At 36.1% G+C, this 17,536-nt stretch overlaps 1 protein-coding gene across 5 annotated transcripts in view; it reads left to right on the top strand.

Annotated features, from left to right (window-relative positions):
* slc36a4 (solute carrier family 36 member 4) overlaps positions 1-17,536 on the top strand; it is a 200,561-nt gene that overhangs the window by 43,976 nt on the left and 139,049 nt on the right. For 4 of the 5 annotated variants that reach the window (XM_088639246.1, XM_088639245.1, XM_088639248.1 and 1 more), the window contains 2 exons: positions 8,889-9,058; positions 17,315-17,484. In XM_088639246.1, coding sequence (XP_088495372.1) covers positions 8,889-9,058; positions 17,315-17,484 — 340 coding nt within the window. The remainder of the gene's footprint in view (positions 1-8,888; positions 9,059-17,314; positions 17,485-17,536) is intronic. The other variant, XM_088639247.1, reaches the window with a different exon arrangement.

Below are 17,536 nucleotides of genomic sequence, written 5' to 3'. Positions count from 1 at the left end.
TTGAGCAAAGTGCTCACTGTGAAGTGAATAAAACTGACACTGATTGTATTTCCTCCGAATTTTGAAATCTCTCCATGGAATATGTTTTTCTGAACAGACGTTAACATTGTCATCTGCAAAAGCAGTGCTCTTTTTTATTTAGGCTATTTTTTATTCTGTTTTTCTCCCTTGTTGGTTTTTGGTTTGTTAATATAGTCTCCCTGCGAGCAAGACCAATGTTCACATTCAACATATTTGTTGTCTCTGCACTGTGTCTTTGCCCTGAAACAATTTTAACAAAATCTTCAAATCTATTGATTTCTTATTGTAGCAGATAGTGTAGTTAGCAGTTATGTTCGACTTCTCCCTGGCAAGAACTAAGGAGGCCAGCAGCCAATGGCAGAAGCTCTGCTGAGAATATCTTAATCTTACTGATTATAATCTTAAAATTAATTTATGCTTTTGAGTCTTTTGACAATGAATGTGGACTTTATGTTGTATGTCTTGTATGTACAGTGCATTTGGGTTTGTATATTATCTGTCTTCCAGATTGTTTTACTTGAGAGATAATGGTACCTGTTGTCCATATTATGTCTGGAGTGCATGCACAAATTATACCAATCATGTTCACATGTGTAAATCCAGAAAGAACAGACAGTATGGTTGTTACCAATGGGGAAATACTTTGTCACTGCCTTCTGCTGAGCATGCGCTGAGCGTGCAAGTTTATGTCAAAGTTGTCCAATCAGACCCTGTCATAGCACCTCATAGAAGGCTAGTGTGGTAGACTGACATCATTTCTGCCTCATTTCCGAAAAACTCTGGGGATTTTCTGTGACTTTAACTAAAATTTGGAAACCATTTATTTGAATATCTTCTTTTTAACTGGTCCCGTGATATGTTCCACAGCTGGTTATCTTGTGAAGAGCAGATGAGCCCCTTCTTTGGGTTGCTAGATCTTTTCCTATCCTGACATGCTGAGGATGCTCCTAGATGGGACTGTCTTTATGCTATAGATGTCATTTAACCACTTTTTGGTTATCCTGTTAACTCTCTATCTTCCATGTCTGAGCTCTTTACCTCTGCTCTTTATTTCCACGCAGACTTTTCCCTGTGTGAATTGTAGCTGCCAATAGTATGGCCTGTGAGATCTCCAGTCATTATCGTCCTAATAGATTGAAACTACACTTTGCCAGAGCCTTGTAGTCATTGAGGGCAGTCAATGAATCTAGTCATTTATTTAACGGCATGATCATTCAGGACCTCTGCAACGTTGAAACCTTCACCTTCTATGTTCTCCTATTTTTTCAACTTTGAACATTGTAGATATGGCAGCCTTTGCTAAGACTCCAGGTCTCACAGCCCTCTTCCCAGTCCCTTTATTACCTTCTGACTAGGTGGTCTTCTGATCTTGTGAATTGTGCACATGCCCACTTCCTTCTATAGTTCGTGACAGCTTGCTTCCCATTGATAATGATAGCATCCTACCTTAAAGGGAATGGTAGTTTGTTGTCAGAGCCTAGGTCTCCTGAAAAAACAAACATGGTCATCACATTACCTGATCATGCCTCACTTGGAATGGTGTATGTGTTAATCAGAAACTGATGTTAGGCTTCCATGGCAACCCGGCCTTCTCAACAGAGATAGATGTGACAGAGTGCAAATGGACTTTTAATGTGCTTAGCCGAAAGTGCTTCTCCCTTGGCAATGACTGGACACTTTTTTGAGGCAACCAGCGTTGTAATAACATTTGAAGAGGGATGTTTCTTGTTCAGTTATAGCTGCCTCTGTCGCGATCGTAAGTCCCTCCTCTTAAGGGCGCTCCGGCTCTTTCTTGTTTGACTTGATTTTGTGCACCTGCCTCCTGTTCCAGCCCTTGCCTTTAAAAGCCAGACGCTCTCACCATTCTGGGCTCAGCTCTGGAAGATGGGCGCCCAAAAGCCTGCTTACCACCAAGTCCGGGAGAGGCCCAACAGCATCGGCTTGGAGCGCTTGGCCGCGTTACCCCTTTTTATTTCCTGACATTTCACCGGATCCCGCTCCGGTTTTTACATTTTTGTCTCGTCTGTCTTGGATGGAATACTGGCTCTGGACTTTTGCTCCTACTCTGGATTTTCCTACGGACTCCCTTAGGACTTTTGCTTGGACCACGCCCCCCCCGAGCACCAGTGCACCGTCGACATGCCCCCCTGTTCGTCTACCAGCCCCGTTCCTAGTCTTCTTTCCCCAAGTTTGTTGCACTCTCTTCTGCCATCTGCATAGGGTCCTGATAAACGCTTCCTGACATCCTCTAGATAATAACACTTGAAACAGAAGGGAATGTACATAAATCAATTCATAAAAAAAAATAAGTGCACACAGTTTTTGTTTTTTTCTCTTCCCACTTTTAAAATATTACCTTTTGAATTTTTATTTCTCAGCAAGGAGTGAACAATAGGATTTCCCTGTCACAAAATATTTTTAAATAGAATTGATTAGGTTCACATGTTGCACAAAGGGCTGGAGGGCTAGAAAAAAAGCATTGATGTTTTATTATGGTACATAGTTTTGTGGATAACTTTTTTTTAACCTTTTGATAGATGGCAGTAATGTTGTCTTTTTTGGACCGTGAAGCAAACTCTATTGTGGAACCAAATAGCAATGAGATTTTCTTTCCTAACTTTGATCTCAAAGCTGCAAATGTTGGCTTGACTTGAAAGTGCTTGGTATCCTGACCTCCACAGATATCATTCATAGAGATTCTCAGCTCTTTGTTTTTCAGTGCTCTTTAGTTCCATGTCCCACAGGTTTTGGAGGCAGTGAATGGCTTGCTTGAAGTTTGTCTGAGAGACTGATGAACTTGTTTAGATCTCCGTCAGTAAAGTGTAACTCCAGGTACTGTGAACTGAATTGGCTGGACTGGTGTCAGGATTAAAAGAGTCTGTTCTTGACTCATCCTGAGTCAAAACGAAGCTCCTTCAAGGAGAAAAACACATATGCAATTAAAATGGCATTATTTGAAAAGTTGAGATGGTTGCTTTTAAATACACAGTATAAAATAGTTTCGTATTCTTTGTTAATTATTTTTGTTATTTTTAGGTCAGAGTAAAATTTGGCCTAACAGAAAGCATTCATGCTTCCTCAGTCATTTTGGTCACTTGGGAATTTTAATTCTTTCCTGGCTTTGAATGTTTAAAATCTGAGGAGAAGGTTAACCATTCCCAATCTTTTTTATGCAGAGCAAAAATAATTTAAAGTGAATGTATTCATGAATAAGACTAGTGGAGGGCAATACTTTTGACTTTCCAGCTGGCTGATATCACACAGCTAACCAAAATTCTTGCAGATGTCCTGTTCACTGGGCATGCATCTAATAACTTGGTTGTGATTGTTATTTTCATACATTGAACAAAGAACTAAATGTTTTAGTACCACAGTACACTATCATACTGTACATACAGTACATTCATCTCTTTCAAGCAGAAAAGAATGTATGTATGCTAGTGTACTGTACTAAATGTATGCCTCATGGAACTACAGAAACAAGGTTCGTAATTAGGTTTGCCAGTAGAATTACTGAGAGAAAAGTTCCTCTGATGGATTCCTTTGTTCTCTTCCAAATCTTGATTGACTGCTAAACTGCTTGTGATGTCTTTGTTTTTTGTAGGCTGAGTACTTTCTGCTTGTCATTTTGGGTGTTTGAAGTATATCAAAGTTTAAAGTTTGGATGTTTAAAGTATATCAAACCATAAAAATAATTTTTTATTATTATATTTAGATTCATTCCTAAGCTTAACCATAGCGTAACTGACCGAGTAGCTTTAAGGTCATTGTGAGAAACACCATTAAAATTTAAGGTGTGAAAAGACAAATAAAAAGCTACAAATTATGGGAAAAATAAAAAATTAAATTGTCTGACCATTTCAGAATTTAAGAAGCAGAAACATCTAAAATGTTTTAGACTTTGGGTATTTCTTTTAATTCATTTACATCTATTGTACGGGAACATAAAATAGAAATATAAATTTGGCACATGTGCTTCTCCCTCTTCAACCTTTGTAATCTTTCACAAGAGTAATTTTAGATGCATGTGTCATACTGTTAGCAAGCGTACGCCACTTGAACTTACTATACACTACTTTAATTCTGACATCAGTTCATTGCCCCAGGGACAGTGATAGGAGCAGAATCTGTTCTATTCTCAGAATTTTTAATTTTGCTTTACAAAAGCGTTAAGTGATTCCTCGCATCAAATGCCTTCAGATGATTCCTGCTTGCTTTTAATTTTTGAATTTTAATTCAATTCCAGCTCTGTTGTCTTGTGATTCATCTTTTGCACCTTTTGGAATGTATTGTTTGCAAATGGATTCCACTTAAATGAAGAAGGGATTTTAAGGGGTGTTTTATTGTTTATATAATCTGGACACCCTAAAATCTCCCCCTTATTTTAATTGGTGAAATACTTTCATGCTTGTTCACTTGACCTGTCGTGTAGTGGGACTGCTGACGCAGAATGGCTGTTCAGTGGTGGATGAAGCAGTTCAATTTTATACATACAGCACTTTAGGATTTTTGGGGGTGAAAAGAGCTACGCATATGTAAGATATTATTAGTAATTTAAAGTAAAATGTAATGTAGAAGCTTACGTCCTGAGTAATTAATGTTTAATTTTTTTATGTCCTTTTAATGATTTCAGACTGTCTGGAGCATCAATTTTGGTGTTGTGGATTTCTCGTTAGCCGAAGCATGAAGCATGTTTTTTATCATGTTGAGAAATGGCCATAACAGTTCCTTATTAAGTTGAACATATTTGTTCATTGTCTTAGTTTGTGCTGAATGTTCATATATGTAGATGCGTTTTTTAAATGGGGCAAATCAATACAAAGTAAAGACTCTATTAGCGTAGAGCACACATTTATTTTGACTGACACAATTACACGTTCAAAGGGTATTTCTGTGGTTGTCAAATCCCAGGTAAATTTGCAACACCTATAATGATCACAACAGGTCAGTTGTTCAGTTAAACACAAGTTTATTTTTAGTCTCCTTACTGAGCTTTTTTCGATTCCTCATCAGACTCTCCTCCTTTAAGCTTTCTTTTAAATTAGAATGGTTATGTCTTTTCCCCTTTGATCCATAAGATTCCTGTCTCAGCATTCTGCACAAACTATATGTATTGGAGTTTAGTTTCACCAGCTTTCACTTAAGTTTCACCCTTTCTTAGGCCATTCATTACATCTACAGTGTCTCCTTTTTAACTGTACTTCACTGCCAGGCTTCTGTGTCTAGTAGATTATTTTTCTACTAGAAATTATAAACCTGAAGCCCAGGTATATAATGTTGAAATGTGAGAAATAGAGGAATGTTCAGTTCAGGAATAAACAGCTGTTTCCTTCATCTTAAAAAAAAGATTTTAAGTGGATCTCGTAATTAAGTTAGGAATGGAAAGTTTTACCTTGAACCACTTTGTTTTCTGAGCTTCAAGTTCATGTATATAAGATGGACATTCCTATTCCTGGTCCTTGTGTTTTTTAGGGAACTCTGATTACTCGGTGACTAAGGATTTGGAAATAGCTACAGATAAGACTAATTACATCAATAACTGATTCCAGTATTATAAGTGAGGATTATCGTCATAAGCCTGTAATTGGTGCTGGCAGGCATCCACGTCTTTAATGCTGGTTACCACTTCTGGTCAAGAAACAGTCATAGAGGCCTTTTCATTACATTACACAGGACAGTACTTCAGATTTCTACAATCTTTAAAAGAGCCTTGCAGTCCGTAAATCCTAAACCACGTTGATATGCAATTAGTGTTTTTATCCCTGTAATTGAATACTTATTTCTTGAAGTATTTGCATGTTGTTGTTGATCATCTGAATATATTATTCAGCATTTGTTTTGAGTTTGGGAGACATCAGATCACTTGGATTTTATTTTTAAATTAACATTATAAAGCACACTTCTTACCTCAATAATTTTTGTCTTCTATTGAAAATATTTGGAAACCATTATAGTTTATCTAATTGAATGAGGTATTAGTTGGAATTACAATAATGCAGGTATGATAGTTCTTAATGACTGGTAACCTGCAAACCTTGTCTTACCATCTTATTTTTAGTGCTGCTGTTTTTTCCATCTGTGTAAATTTGTATAGATATTGATGCACTGTGGGATTTCTTTAACTTTTTATTTTCACCTGGTGCACGTGGACCTGATTTTGCCTGTGTGTTTTGCAAGCATTTGTTTTGTGTTCAGAACAGCTAAAAGAAGAAAGTAGCTACCTTAAGTAGCTGCCTCTTAGAAAGAGCTGCAGGGACTCTTCTGAAGCAGTGTCTTTGTGAATATACATGCAAGAGCTACCTTGTTTAAATATGTTCAAATGAAAATTTTGTTTACAGAGAATACAAAGACCCAAGATTGATAAAGGTAACAACAAAATTAGATTTAAGGCCGTTGTCCACTGGGAACTAATTATATCTACTTAGTTTACGTAGCTTGTTGATAAATTAGGATTATCAATTTGGTTTGCCAGCTCAGACAGCAACATTCAGACCTAACCGTTGATACTTTAGTGGTCTGTGTATCCTGCTTAATACAAGCAGTGTTCATTGGAATTGCCTCCCTGAGGAGTCTCTTCAGTTTCTCCTAAACAGGCCAATCCATGTCTTGGTACATGCTTATCCTGTTGGGAAATCAAACAAATGGCCTTTCTTTCCTTCTAGGTTTTAGAACAACAACAAAAATGCTATACTAATGAATAATGAATAGCTTGTGCATCCCAAAGTCTCCAATCAGGTTAATAAACCGTTATGGGAAAAGTTATTTCCTTTTCTAATCAAAAGTGCATTTTTTTTCATTTTAAACAGGCGCAGATATATGCACTTCTGTCCTTAATGCAGTTGGGATGTTGTCTCAATTGTCTTGACTTCCACCCCTGAGCACTATCAAGCTTTTCCTGATAACCTAAGAATTTCCAGCCTGCATTGTAGCTTCCCTGAATTGCATTCAGACAGCTTCCTCAAAAGCTTTAAAAACATCTTGATATGATTTCTCGACAACACATTCTGGGCACAGTTCTAGCACTTTTTAAGAAATCTATCCATGATGCCCCAGGCGCTATAAATTCTTTATTGAAAACAAGATCAGTGCATCAGTTGAACTAGGTTGAATTTGGTGCTACAGTACATTTCAACTGTGGTAATAAACAATGAAAAGGAACAAGTAATAGGTTTATTCCATGCTGAAAAGAGAAGAGAGAAAACACAACGTTTCGGCTGTGAAGCCTTCAGGTGTGAGCCTGCAGAAGGCTTCACAATGTGTAGGACACTGGGAGGCAGAGTGCAGTCGTGTTAAGAGCCCTGGCCTTCTAGCCGCAAGTTATGTGGGCAGTGATAGGTGGGTACACTGCTTTTGTAAACAAGAAGATAAGAAAAGTAACAAGCAAGAAGCAACCATTTGGCCCATGTAGTTTGTTTGGCTGCCAACAGCTAATTTATTCTAGGATGACTTTTAAATGTACTTCAATTAGTTTTACTTTCTTTTTCTTTCTGCTTCGTGTTTCACCATTGATTCTGAAGATGAAAACTGGGTTGATTTTGTCAGTGCCAACTCCCATTACTCCTTAATTCAAACTTTTCACAATGCAGTTGTTTGACCAAACCGAAAAACTAACAAAATGCCCAATGTATACTTATTTTTCTAGATATCCTTATATGCCATTGAGTAGAAAACAATTGGTAAAGTGTTGTGATTTTCCATTTCCACAGACTTTTCATTCACTGTGGTTGTAATGAGAGATGGTAACAAAGTTGCTCAGAAAAGAAGAAGTACATTTAAATAAAGCTTTTAAAACGTCTGTTAGCATGCGGCGAACTTGACAGATGATGCAACCTACAGGCAATGTTTTCTGGCAAATGTTGAAGCAGCCAATTGTACTGTTAGTCTAGTCTTGCTAATTAAAACAATTAGAGAAGGACTTGTATCTAGCGAATATAGAAAAATGAAAAGAGTTTTGCAGAACTGCTTCTCCTTTACATATTTTCACAGTTTATTGAAACAGTTTACTGTATACCTAAATTCACTATTGAATTGATAGATATTATTTCCAAAAAGGCAAAATAGGACTACACTAAATCTGTTTAGTCAGGCTTTTAATCAGTGTTTGCTTTTTCTCCTTTTTCATGTTTTTTCTCTATCTTTATTTCTGTTAAATTATTATTTAGATTTTTTCTTTCTCTTTTTTGTTTGTTATGTTTTACCTTGCTAAGTGTCCTGAATACTGTTTGTGTTCATGGGCACCAAAATAAATTCTTAAATCCTTCAAAAACATCTGCTGTTTTTTGTTAATAAAACTGGGTGGGTTATTCATGCAGTTTGTTACCATGTTTTATGTTACTGTATACTGTATGTTACCTAGCAAACCCCAGGAGGACCAATATACTGTGCAGTAGGTGTTCATTTAGAAGGTCTAGCTTTGAATTTGGATTCATAAGCTACTGCCTCATTATATAGTTCTTGAATCAGAGGGCATTTGCATTCAGTGGATGGCAAATCTGCATTTTGTAGTATATACAGTAGTGCAATAAAGAAAAAATGTAATCACAGCCTTAAATATCATAATCATTAGAAGGGTTGCAATAGTCATAAATCTAAACCATTATATATTAATGAACCCTGAGCATCACAATATTTTCTAATTATATCATTCCTTCAGCAGTGTCAGAGTTTTTATGGTTAGCATATCATTGCATGAGAAATTAAGCTAGAAGCCCTAGTTCTAATGGAGCTAAGAGTCAATCATTTGCAAACTACAGGGACAAACCAACACCCATTATGCAATTCTTTACATGTACGTTTTTAGTGTAGTCTGGAGTTTCTCCCTTCTGTTTGTGGCATTCACTTACTTTTCAATAAAAACTTTTTTTCAGGTACTTCCATTGGAGAACAAAATGAAAGACACCAAGCACTTCCCACAGGCACTGAACATAGGGATGGGAATTGTTACATTTCTCTACATATCCCTAGCCACGTTTGGATACCTCCATTTTGGTGATGATATTAAAGGAAGTATAACACTCAACTTACCTCACAATGCATGGTAAGTGCTGTACAATGTTGGGAACATGTATTTATATCAAGTTCAATAGAACTGTTTTTGTTTATTTATCCCCATGGATTCTGTGACCACGCTTTCTTTTAAAGGGTTGTTCTGATAAACCTTTGAGTAAAGTGTTGTAGGCAGTGATCATATAAACCAAGTTTAATATTTAGGATAGTAAGGTCACAAGTGTAGTGAGAGACCACTCTTCCCACTGGGATCTGGAGAACAATCTTCTCCAGATGAATGTTTTTCAATCATCTGACATTATGGAAATTTGAACATGCTGTGCGCAGCTAAAGACTTTATGTGGATCTGTTACGTTTTGATTTTGTGTTTGCATTGTCTTTTGTACATTAAATCAGGTGGTGCTCAGTAACCGTGCAGCATCCAGATTTACTTACTCCAGGAATGGAGAAAACAAAAAGCTGAAGTAATATTTGATTGTGATTTTACATTTCTTTAGAAGAACAGATATGTATTAGGCACACAAATTATACAATCTAGTGAACATGTCCAAATAAGTGGAAATATGCTGTTTTAACACCTGTTTTGAAGACAGGAGATCCATCTGACGTAGTTAACTGCTCTCTCAGTTTGCTTTGAGACAGCAAATTGTTACTTCACTTAACAAATCAAGTCCAAATGTGTTAAAGGGGTTTGTAGTTGGGCCATTTTTTAGACATAAGAAAAGCATTTGGTGCAGTTGATCATGATATCCTCCTTTCTAAACTTCAAATACCTACATTTTCTACAAATTTAATAAGGTGATTTTGAGTTTTTAACTGGTAGAAAGGAGTATACTAGGATTGCTAATATGGATTCTTCTTTTGTTGACTGTCATAATGGGGTTCCTCACAGATCAATTTTAGGGCCACTTCTTTTTAGTCCATATATGAATGAATTCCAACTTGTATGTCCTAAAATTGATATACAGGCTTACACAGTACTTTATGTACATGCAAACAACAAGTAGCTTATTAACTAACCTTAGCTATGAGTGAAACATCAGACTGGCTTTCAAAACTAAACTAAAATCACTTCAAAGCAGTGAAGTGCCCTTATTGCTTATAGATGACATGTTTACGTTATTATTTCTGATTTGCCATTCCCTCCACCAGGGGCTCAAAACTTTATGGAAAAATTAGGTTAACTACAGTAGGCAGTGGATATTCTGAGTAACAAGACAGGGATCAGAGGTCTGTGTTTTACAAATGAGAGCATCACAAAAGTGATTGACCAGTATATCACAGTGCTTTCTACTGCAAAGTGACAGGGGAATTATATCTGGTCTTTTCTAAATAATATTGTAAGTGATGTATAGAAAAAATGCTTCAGTGGCTACCATAAAGCTTTAAAAAATGCCGTCAATCTTTTTCTTATTTTTTTTGTACTCTCTTCTGTTCATTAACGTGGATTAGAAATCATTGTTTATGAGGTTGTTGTTAACATTAAGAAAGAAAAAAACTTTGTCATATGAGAACTTTTTACTGGAGGTGTCGTACAGTATGTGACTTTTTAGTATTCTTACGTTTTTGGGGTCTTCTGTTTTGTCCAGACAATAATAGTAGTCTAAAGGTCTAGACAATAGCAGTTTCTTTCTGTTTATGTTCGTTCCATTTGGTTTTTCTTGCTCTGTAAAGTAATAAACATATATTAAGATATAAATAATTATCTTGTGGTAAATATCTTAGACCCATCTTGCATGTGGAATGTAATTGCTGTTTGTTGTAAATGTAGCTAGTGAGTGCTGAGTCCGAGTGTTTAGATAGATGAATGATGATGAGTTTTCTAGATCGGTTGTTCCACGACCACTTTCAATACCAAAATGTCATTTAAAAACTAGAGTAATTTGGGATGCTAATTAACTTTTTTATCAAAGATCTCAAAGTTTCTGATTACAATAGCCTTGCTCATGTCTTAAGAATTTGAATTTTATGACATAAATGGCCAAGCAATTTGCTACAAAATGACACAAAAGTCACGTCTGTAGCTCGAGTGGATTTTAAAGATTTAGTACTTTGAATGTCAGTTGATCCACTTAAAACCTAAAACTGTGACCTTCTATAACTTTGAGATAATCACACTCATAGAAATGATTTTGCAGTTGGATTTTCAATATGGAACACCTTAGGTAATGAGTTCAATTAAAACGTGAGACAGTGCCCCTTAATTTATGAGGGAATGACCCCTGAAGACTCTCAAAGTTTAATCTCCATCAGCTTTATACTTTTGCTTTCTTGTTCACTTGTTTGATGACACTTCAAATGAAACAAGAAGGACAGCAAAAATGCATGTGAAAGACTCGAAATTAATGTCATTGGTCACACCGAACACCGAACAAAAGTTTCACACTTTATTCATCTTTCAGCACACTGTTTATGCCTTTTTAAACTTTTTTGAAGCAATTAGCACATAGAATTTAGTAAATCATTTGTACTTCTCACCAGTTGTGGTGAGTAATTTGCTTAATGCAATTTTCCAAACAAGTTAATTGAATTTAACTATCAAAGCATTGATATAAATGAAATTAAGTACATCAGTGAGGAAAAGCAACTTAAAATCCTCATGTACAGTACATAATGTGTAGTATGACACTGTCAATCATGATAGTCCTAAGGCCCTAAGGACTTTAACCTACAGGAAAGAAAAATAGGAATGGTAAGATAATTGTGTAGGTTATTTTTTCTGCTGCATACATTAAATGTCTGTATTCAAGAAAACTTCTAACCACCAATTATTATTTTTATATTTTGTGTCTTAAACTATCACAGTATTGTTTGCACCAAAAAATGTTGTCCTGGCAAAATATATAAATATATTCATTCACAGATGCCACGATGGAGCTCTCCATTGTTAGGATGCACATCTTTAACCATGCCTTCGAGGCACCAGAGGTGTTATTGAAATGTCAAGAACAAACCACATAGCTCCTTGATGGAGATGGAGAATTGAGGGTAGAGGTTGTATAAAGGAGATTCAGAAGATCAACAAGGAGATATGGACAAAAAGAAAAGGTTGCTCTGGGTAAAGAAGTACAGTACTTAGGTGGGACTTTTTTCAGGTCTGGATAGTGTGTAACCTGTTACAAATTAAAATTAATCACACTGCTTTTCATGTCTCAGGAGTTATTTCAATTTACAGATCTCTTTGGTTTACAGTGGAGTGACATGAAAAAAGTAAAATGTCAAAGTGAAAAAGAAACAAAAGCAAAGAACTGCAGCATTGTCACATCTCGTCCTCCTGAGATCCTCATGTGACTAAGTGAGATAAGTGATTGTGAATGAAGGGGAAGACAGTGGTTCAGGCTCCGGAGAGTATATGTACTTGAGCTCTGACAGAGAACAGACACTTTTGGTTTTGGGGATTATTTATTGTCCTTTCCTATACCTTTGTTCAACCTCTTCCTTGCAGAAAGTTAGATTATGGAGGGATTTTGTCAGCTTGAGAACTAGGAGAATGTTTAATTGATAAAGCTGTAGGACACAGCTAATCAATCATTTAGCAATAATGTGATTAGAGGGGTGTCTTGCATGAAATTTGCAGGTGACCGGAGATTCGTAGCTTTGCAGATTTCATTACCAATGTTTAGGCTTTCACATTTAATAAATGTCATGTCTTCATTTGTATCTCTATGGTTGTCCTTGAAAGTCTGATTAAAACTCAGAAGAAAGTAGAATAGTGCTTAATGATGTATTGTGCGCCTGCTATTACTTGTATTTGAGAAAGGATTTTTCTCATGTAAATTGAGTCATTTAGTTGTCTTTGTTATGTAACATTTATTTTGAGAGTTGCTTATTATTCACAAAATGCTAGACTTTACCTGCTGTATTTCTCCAAGTTAATTGTAGCCTTATAATTTGCATTGCACTGTATTTTAGGTTATATTTTAAGACATTTTAAGTAACTTTTTCAGGTGATATAGAAAACTAATGACCATTTCACCTAATAACTACACAATAGATACTCCTGCAGTAAACCAGTTTGTGCTTCCATTTTTCAACAAAAAGATCAAGGATTATGTGAAACTATTTTTTTACCAGATTAATGTGAATGACTCTAAGTATCACTTGGCAGAAGTTTTGTTACTGTACATCCCTAATTTTATGGCATATAGTCATGTTCAGTAAATGGAAAACAGGCCTCTTTGGTAAAGTCTAACAGACGTAGCAGAGCAAGTAGAGATTAGTTCCATGCTGAGAAGCAGATGGAAAGAAAAAAAATATTTTGGCCTTGTAGCCTTCTTCAGATGTGAGGGAGAAGTTCTAGGAAATGTAACAAAGGAGAGCAAAAGGAAAGTGTATGAGAATGGGCACAGCAGGTGAGAAAACGGATTCTAACAAATAGAAATCTGAGGAATGAAAGCTCGTCTTTTGTTCTACTTTGCTTTATATCCCTGCACATTTTCTCTCTCTCTCACACCTGAAGGAAGCTCAACAGCTGAAACATGTCTTTTCTTTTTTTCTAATTTTCAGTATAAAATTAACCTCAGCTTGCTCCTTTGCTGCCTGCACAATGATGCAACTCTGTGTAAAGTTTAGCTTTCTTAGAGGAAACTTTTCTCTCCCTAGCTGCCAACGTTAAAAGTGCATTTACTAGGAATATATTTTCTTACAAATGAAGACTACAAGTTATTGTGATGTACATGTATGTATTCCAGACACAAAAGTACGTGTCACAAATAAAAAAGTCGTATATTCCATCTGCCCTCAGGTTAGTGAATGATTTTAAAACCTAAGTTGTTGCCATTTCAAGGCCTTTGTGACAAAATACAGCCATTCTGTATTCCAGGTTTATAAATGGAGCACAATAAATCAACTCTTCAGTACAGCTTAAGGGTGCAAATATTTGTTTGCTTGGTGAAATGGAAAAGAGAAATATAGTCTATGTATCAAAGCTGCTGTGCAAAAATAACTGGTTGCCATCATGACACAGATACTGAACAAAGTAAAAGACTTTTGCATTTGGGATAAAATGAATAGAAGAAAGAATAATACATCAGTCTGAATGAAATGCCCTCTCACATGATATAACCATATTGGCTGTATCCAGTCCATTTGTATTGGATGGTGTATATAAATGAAAGCTTATAAAGTTTCTTAAGATCTTAACAAACAACTGTATTATGAAAACTGCCAGATGAGTCCACATCCATAATGGACTATAGGACTCAGATTCCCATGGACAATGGCAGAACACACTAGAAGGCATTTCATTTAAGCTTGTGTATGATGTGCTGGACGCATGTATGGAAGTGTTCAAGAGGGCAGTAATACATGTTTCCCATGCTTATTATTTGAGTATTCAGTGGATTTCACTGTTCCACAGTTCACAGTTTTTATGGTGACATCTAAATAGGTCGACTAACTTCATAAGCACAAATTCTTTCATATTTATTAGTTCTGAAAGCTGAAATTCTGATTATAGAAGATGACCTTGTTTTCTGCACTTACTTATCTAACTTCACCTTTGTAAAACTAGGACATACTCTATAGTATCTTGCAGTTTAAATCAATCAATGGTGAAATGAAGTGACAAAGTGTAGATTATCTTGTGGCACTTTTTTGCAGCTCCATCTTTTCCCCCTTGGTGTTAGTACAGATTTGATTGTTTGAACCATTATGTTTGAATTGGTTTTCTTTTCGTGAAATGCAGTAAAGATAACATTATGTCTTGTTACTACTAATGCTTTTGCAGATGCCAGTTATTGGTAGCTGTTTTTCATAACCTCTATTAATCCTTTTCAATAGATTCCTTTTATAGTTTCGAAAGATGGCAGTAAACCATAATTGGTTGATGATCTACCATTAATGCTGACTATGTAGCTGTAAAGCAGAGTTTATGGAAAACAGTTTTCCATGTCAGGCTTTCATAATAAACTAGCTAGTGCTGCATTTAAATTGCATTTTGATAGTTTGTTGTGGGAGGCCCTGGATTCAATTCCAGACCTAGGGGATTTGTCTGCACGGAGTTTGTACGTTCTTCCTGTTCTCATGGGCTTCCTCTCAGTGTTCTGGTTTCCTCCCAGAGTCCAAAAACATTCTGGTACAGTAGGTTAACTGCTTTCTTGGAAAAGTGGCCAGGGTGTTAGTGTGCCTGTGTGTGCTTTGCAATGGACTGGTTACATGTCCAGGGTGTATCCCGCCTGGCGCCCTGCTCGCTGAGGTTGCCTCTGACTCCCCCAGAACCCTAAATTGGATGAAGCGGTGACAAAATGGATGGATAGTTTGTGTTTTATGGCTTTCATCTAAATCAGCAATAGCAGCAGGTCCATCTCTTAACATCAGTCGTTTTTTACTCTCACATTGTACTGGACACAGTGGATCCCAGTTTGATACAGCCTATGCTCTGTGGCATTTTTGACATGGTGAAAACACACATCTGATGGTAAGACATTTGAATAAATGATTGTCAGAAATAGCTTTGCTAATGGAAAGAAAAATAGTAATATTCAACCAGTCTTTCTTATCTTGTTGGTTTAAACTTCATCATGATTTGGTCTTGTTCAGCTCTTTTTGTAAAGTCCTTTTGTCCCTTGGTCTAGTGTCTGGAAGTCAAAGTGATATTTTGTGTTGACAATATGACATTCTCATTTGCATTCAGGAAAGATTTGAATGGCCAAATGTTCTTTTTTCAAGAGATGTATCTATTTTAACCTCTCCACGTGTAGCCTATGTATGTTCTAGCCCTGTAATTACAGTATTTGGTTGAATTCTTCAAGCTCTTTGCAAGTGCAGTGTGCAGTGTTCTCTTTCTCAAATGTTGGAAGCTCAAAAACATCCAAAATGCTTTAAATACTAGAAGAATAAATATTCAAAACCAACACTTTGTTATTTAGTAGAGGTGAAAACATTTCAAGCTATTAAAGAGATAAACAACAGCATTTTGAAGTCAGATCATATTTGTACTTTTCTGTGGAGAGTTATTCTTTTATTAAGCTGAAGGCTTATACAGCAGTTCCACAGAACAATAACTGAATCGTCTATAATATAGTTATAATTTTGTAATGGTAATGAACTTGCAAAAACCCAGTGGATATGACAAATGTGAAATTCTTCATAAACTTAGAGTAGAAAATGCTATATTAGTCTTAATTTTTGTTTCATATTTTACCTAAAAATTATTAATATCAACCACAAATTTAATAAGACAGATTTTTTCATCATAAATCAGTTTTTTTGACTAGATAGTATGCCATAAGGGAAATTTGTTAAATGTTAATTTTTTATGGCATTTCTGTATCTCTTTGTTATTTTTATGACTTTGATTTGTTTAGATTTTAATTGTCTTTCTTACCTAGGGAGCCCTGTGACAATTCAGTTTATTTTCAGGAACTGGTTATAAATCTTCATGTTATGGCAGAAATGTCTAAGCAGTAGGTTTTGAAATGGGTGGGAACTGTTTTTGACAAAAGCATGAATTGTCTTGACTGGTTTAGAACTGCAACAAAAGTGCTGCATGATGACATCCAACTATAATAACCAAAATGATCCCTGAAACCAAATTGTACCACCCATACAAATCAGCGGGCTGCTTGCACTGAGTTAAAGATATGCATATGTAAATTAACTCTGTTATCTTAATGCTGGACAGGCCAACCGAGAGCTCTTTATTTTTGTTGTGTATTTTTCATTTCTTGGTTGTTTTTACAGTATTAATATAATTGACCACTTTTGTCTGTTTCATTGTTGGATTTTACAATGATGATGTTATATTTACAACTCCCTTTTTGATATTTATTGAGTGGGAGTCTTTTGCACTTAAATCTAGAGCTCTTGAACTGTACACTATTAGCATATTCCACAAGAGGTTGTGTGACACAGAATCAGAATCTTAAAGCAGGCAACTTCACTTCATGTGTAACATTTTCCCATAGGGTTTAGAGACACCTTTAAATTTTCACCTGATTTAAACTCCTGGAAAGTACAGTTGATTTAACTTACAGTATTTTTAGGCAATTAAGTTTGGAATTAAACCAGAAATAAGTGCAAGGACTGGAGCTGCCGACGCCAGGAACAGATTTGAAAGAAAATTTCTAATGAAGACACACATTCAGCAGTAGTTTTTGTTTGTCCTTTGAGTTCTGTTGAAAATAAAATGCGGTAAGTCTGCATTGGTCTGAATAAAATGAACTGGTGTTGGGGTTAATTGAATAAAGTATGCATTGAGGCAGCTAAAAGTTAATATGAAAACCAAGTATAAGCAGGCTTTTGAAATGGGTACACAAGTCTCATATTCTTTTTTTTCCCATTGTAGGACCAACCAGTTGGTGAAAGTTCTCTACTCCTTTGGGGTTTTTGTGACCTACTCAATCCAATTTTTTGTACCGGCGGAGATAATCCTCCCTGCGTTCAGGTCGCAGGTGAGAGAGAAGTGGAGAGGGCCATGCGAGTTTGCAGTACGAGCTCTGCTTGTCTGTCTGACCTGTGAGTAAATGTTAAAACACTTTAATCCTGTGCTGCTGTACTGAAAGAAGAC

The sequence above is a fragment of the Lepisosteus platostomus genome, chromosome 7, assembly GCF_059453375.1.
Source record: "Lepisosteus platostomus isolate fLepPlt1 chromosome 7, fLepPlt1.hap1, whole genome shotgun sequence".
In the NCBI taxonomy this organism is placed as follows: domain Eukaryota; kingdom Metazoa; phylum Chordata; class Actinopteri; order Semionotiformes; family Lepisosteidae; genus Lepisosteus; species Lepisosteus platostomus.
The sequence above is the reverse complement of the archived record's forward strand: the minus strand, read 5'-3'. Positions and strand labels throughout refer to the sequence as shown.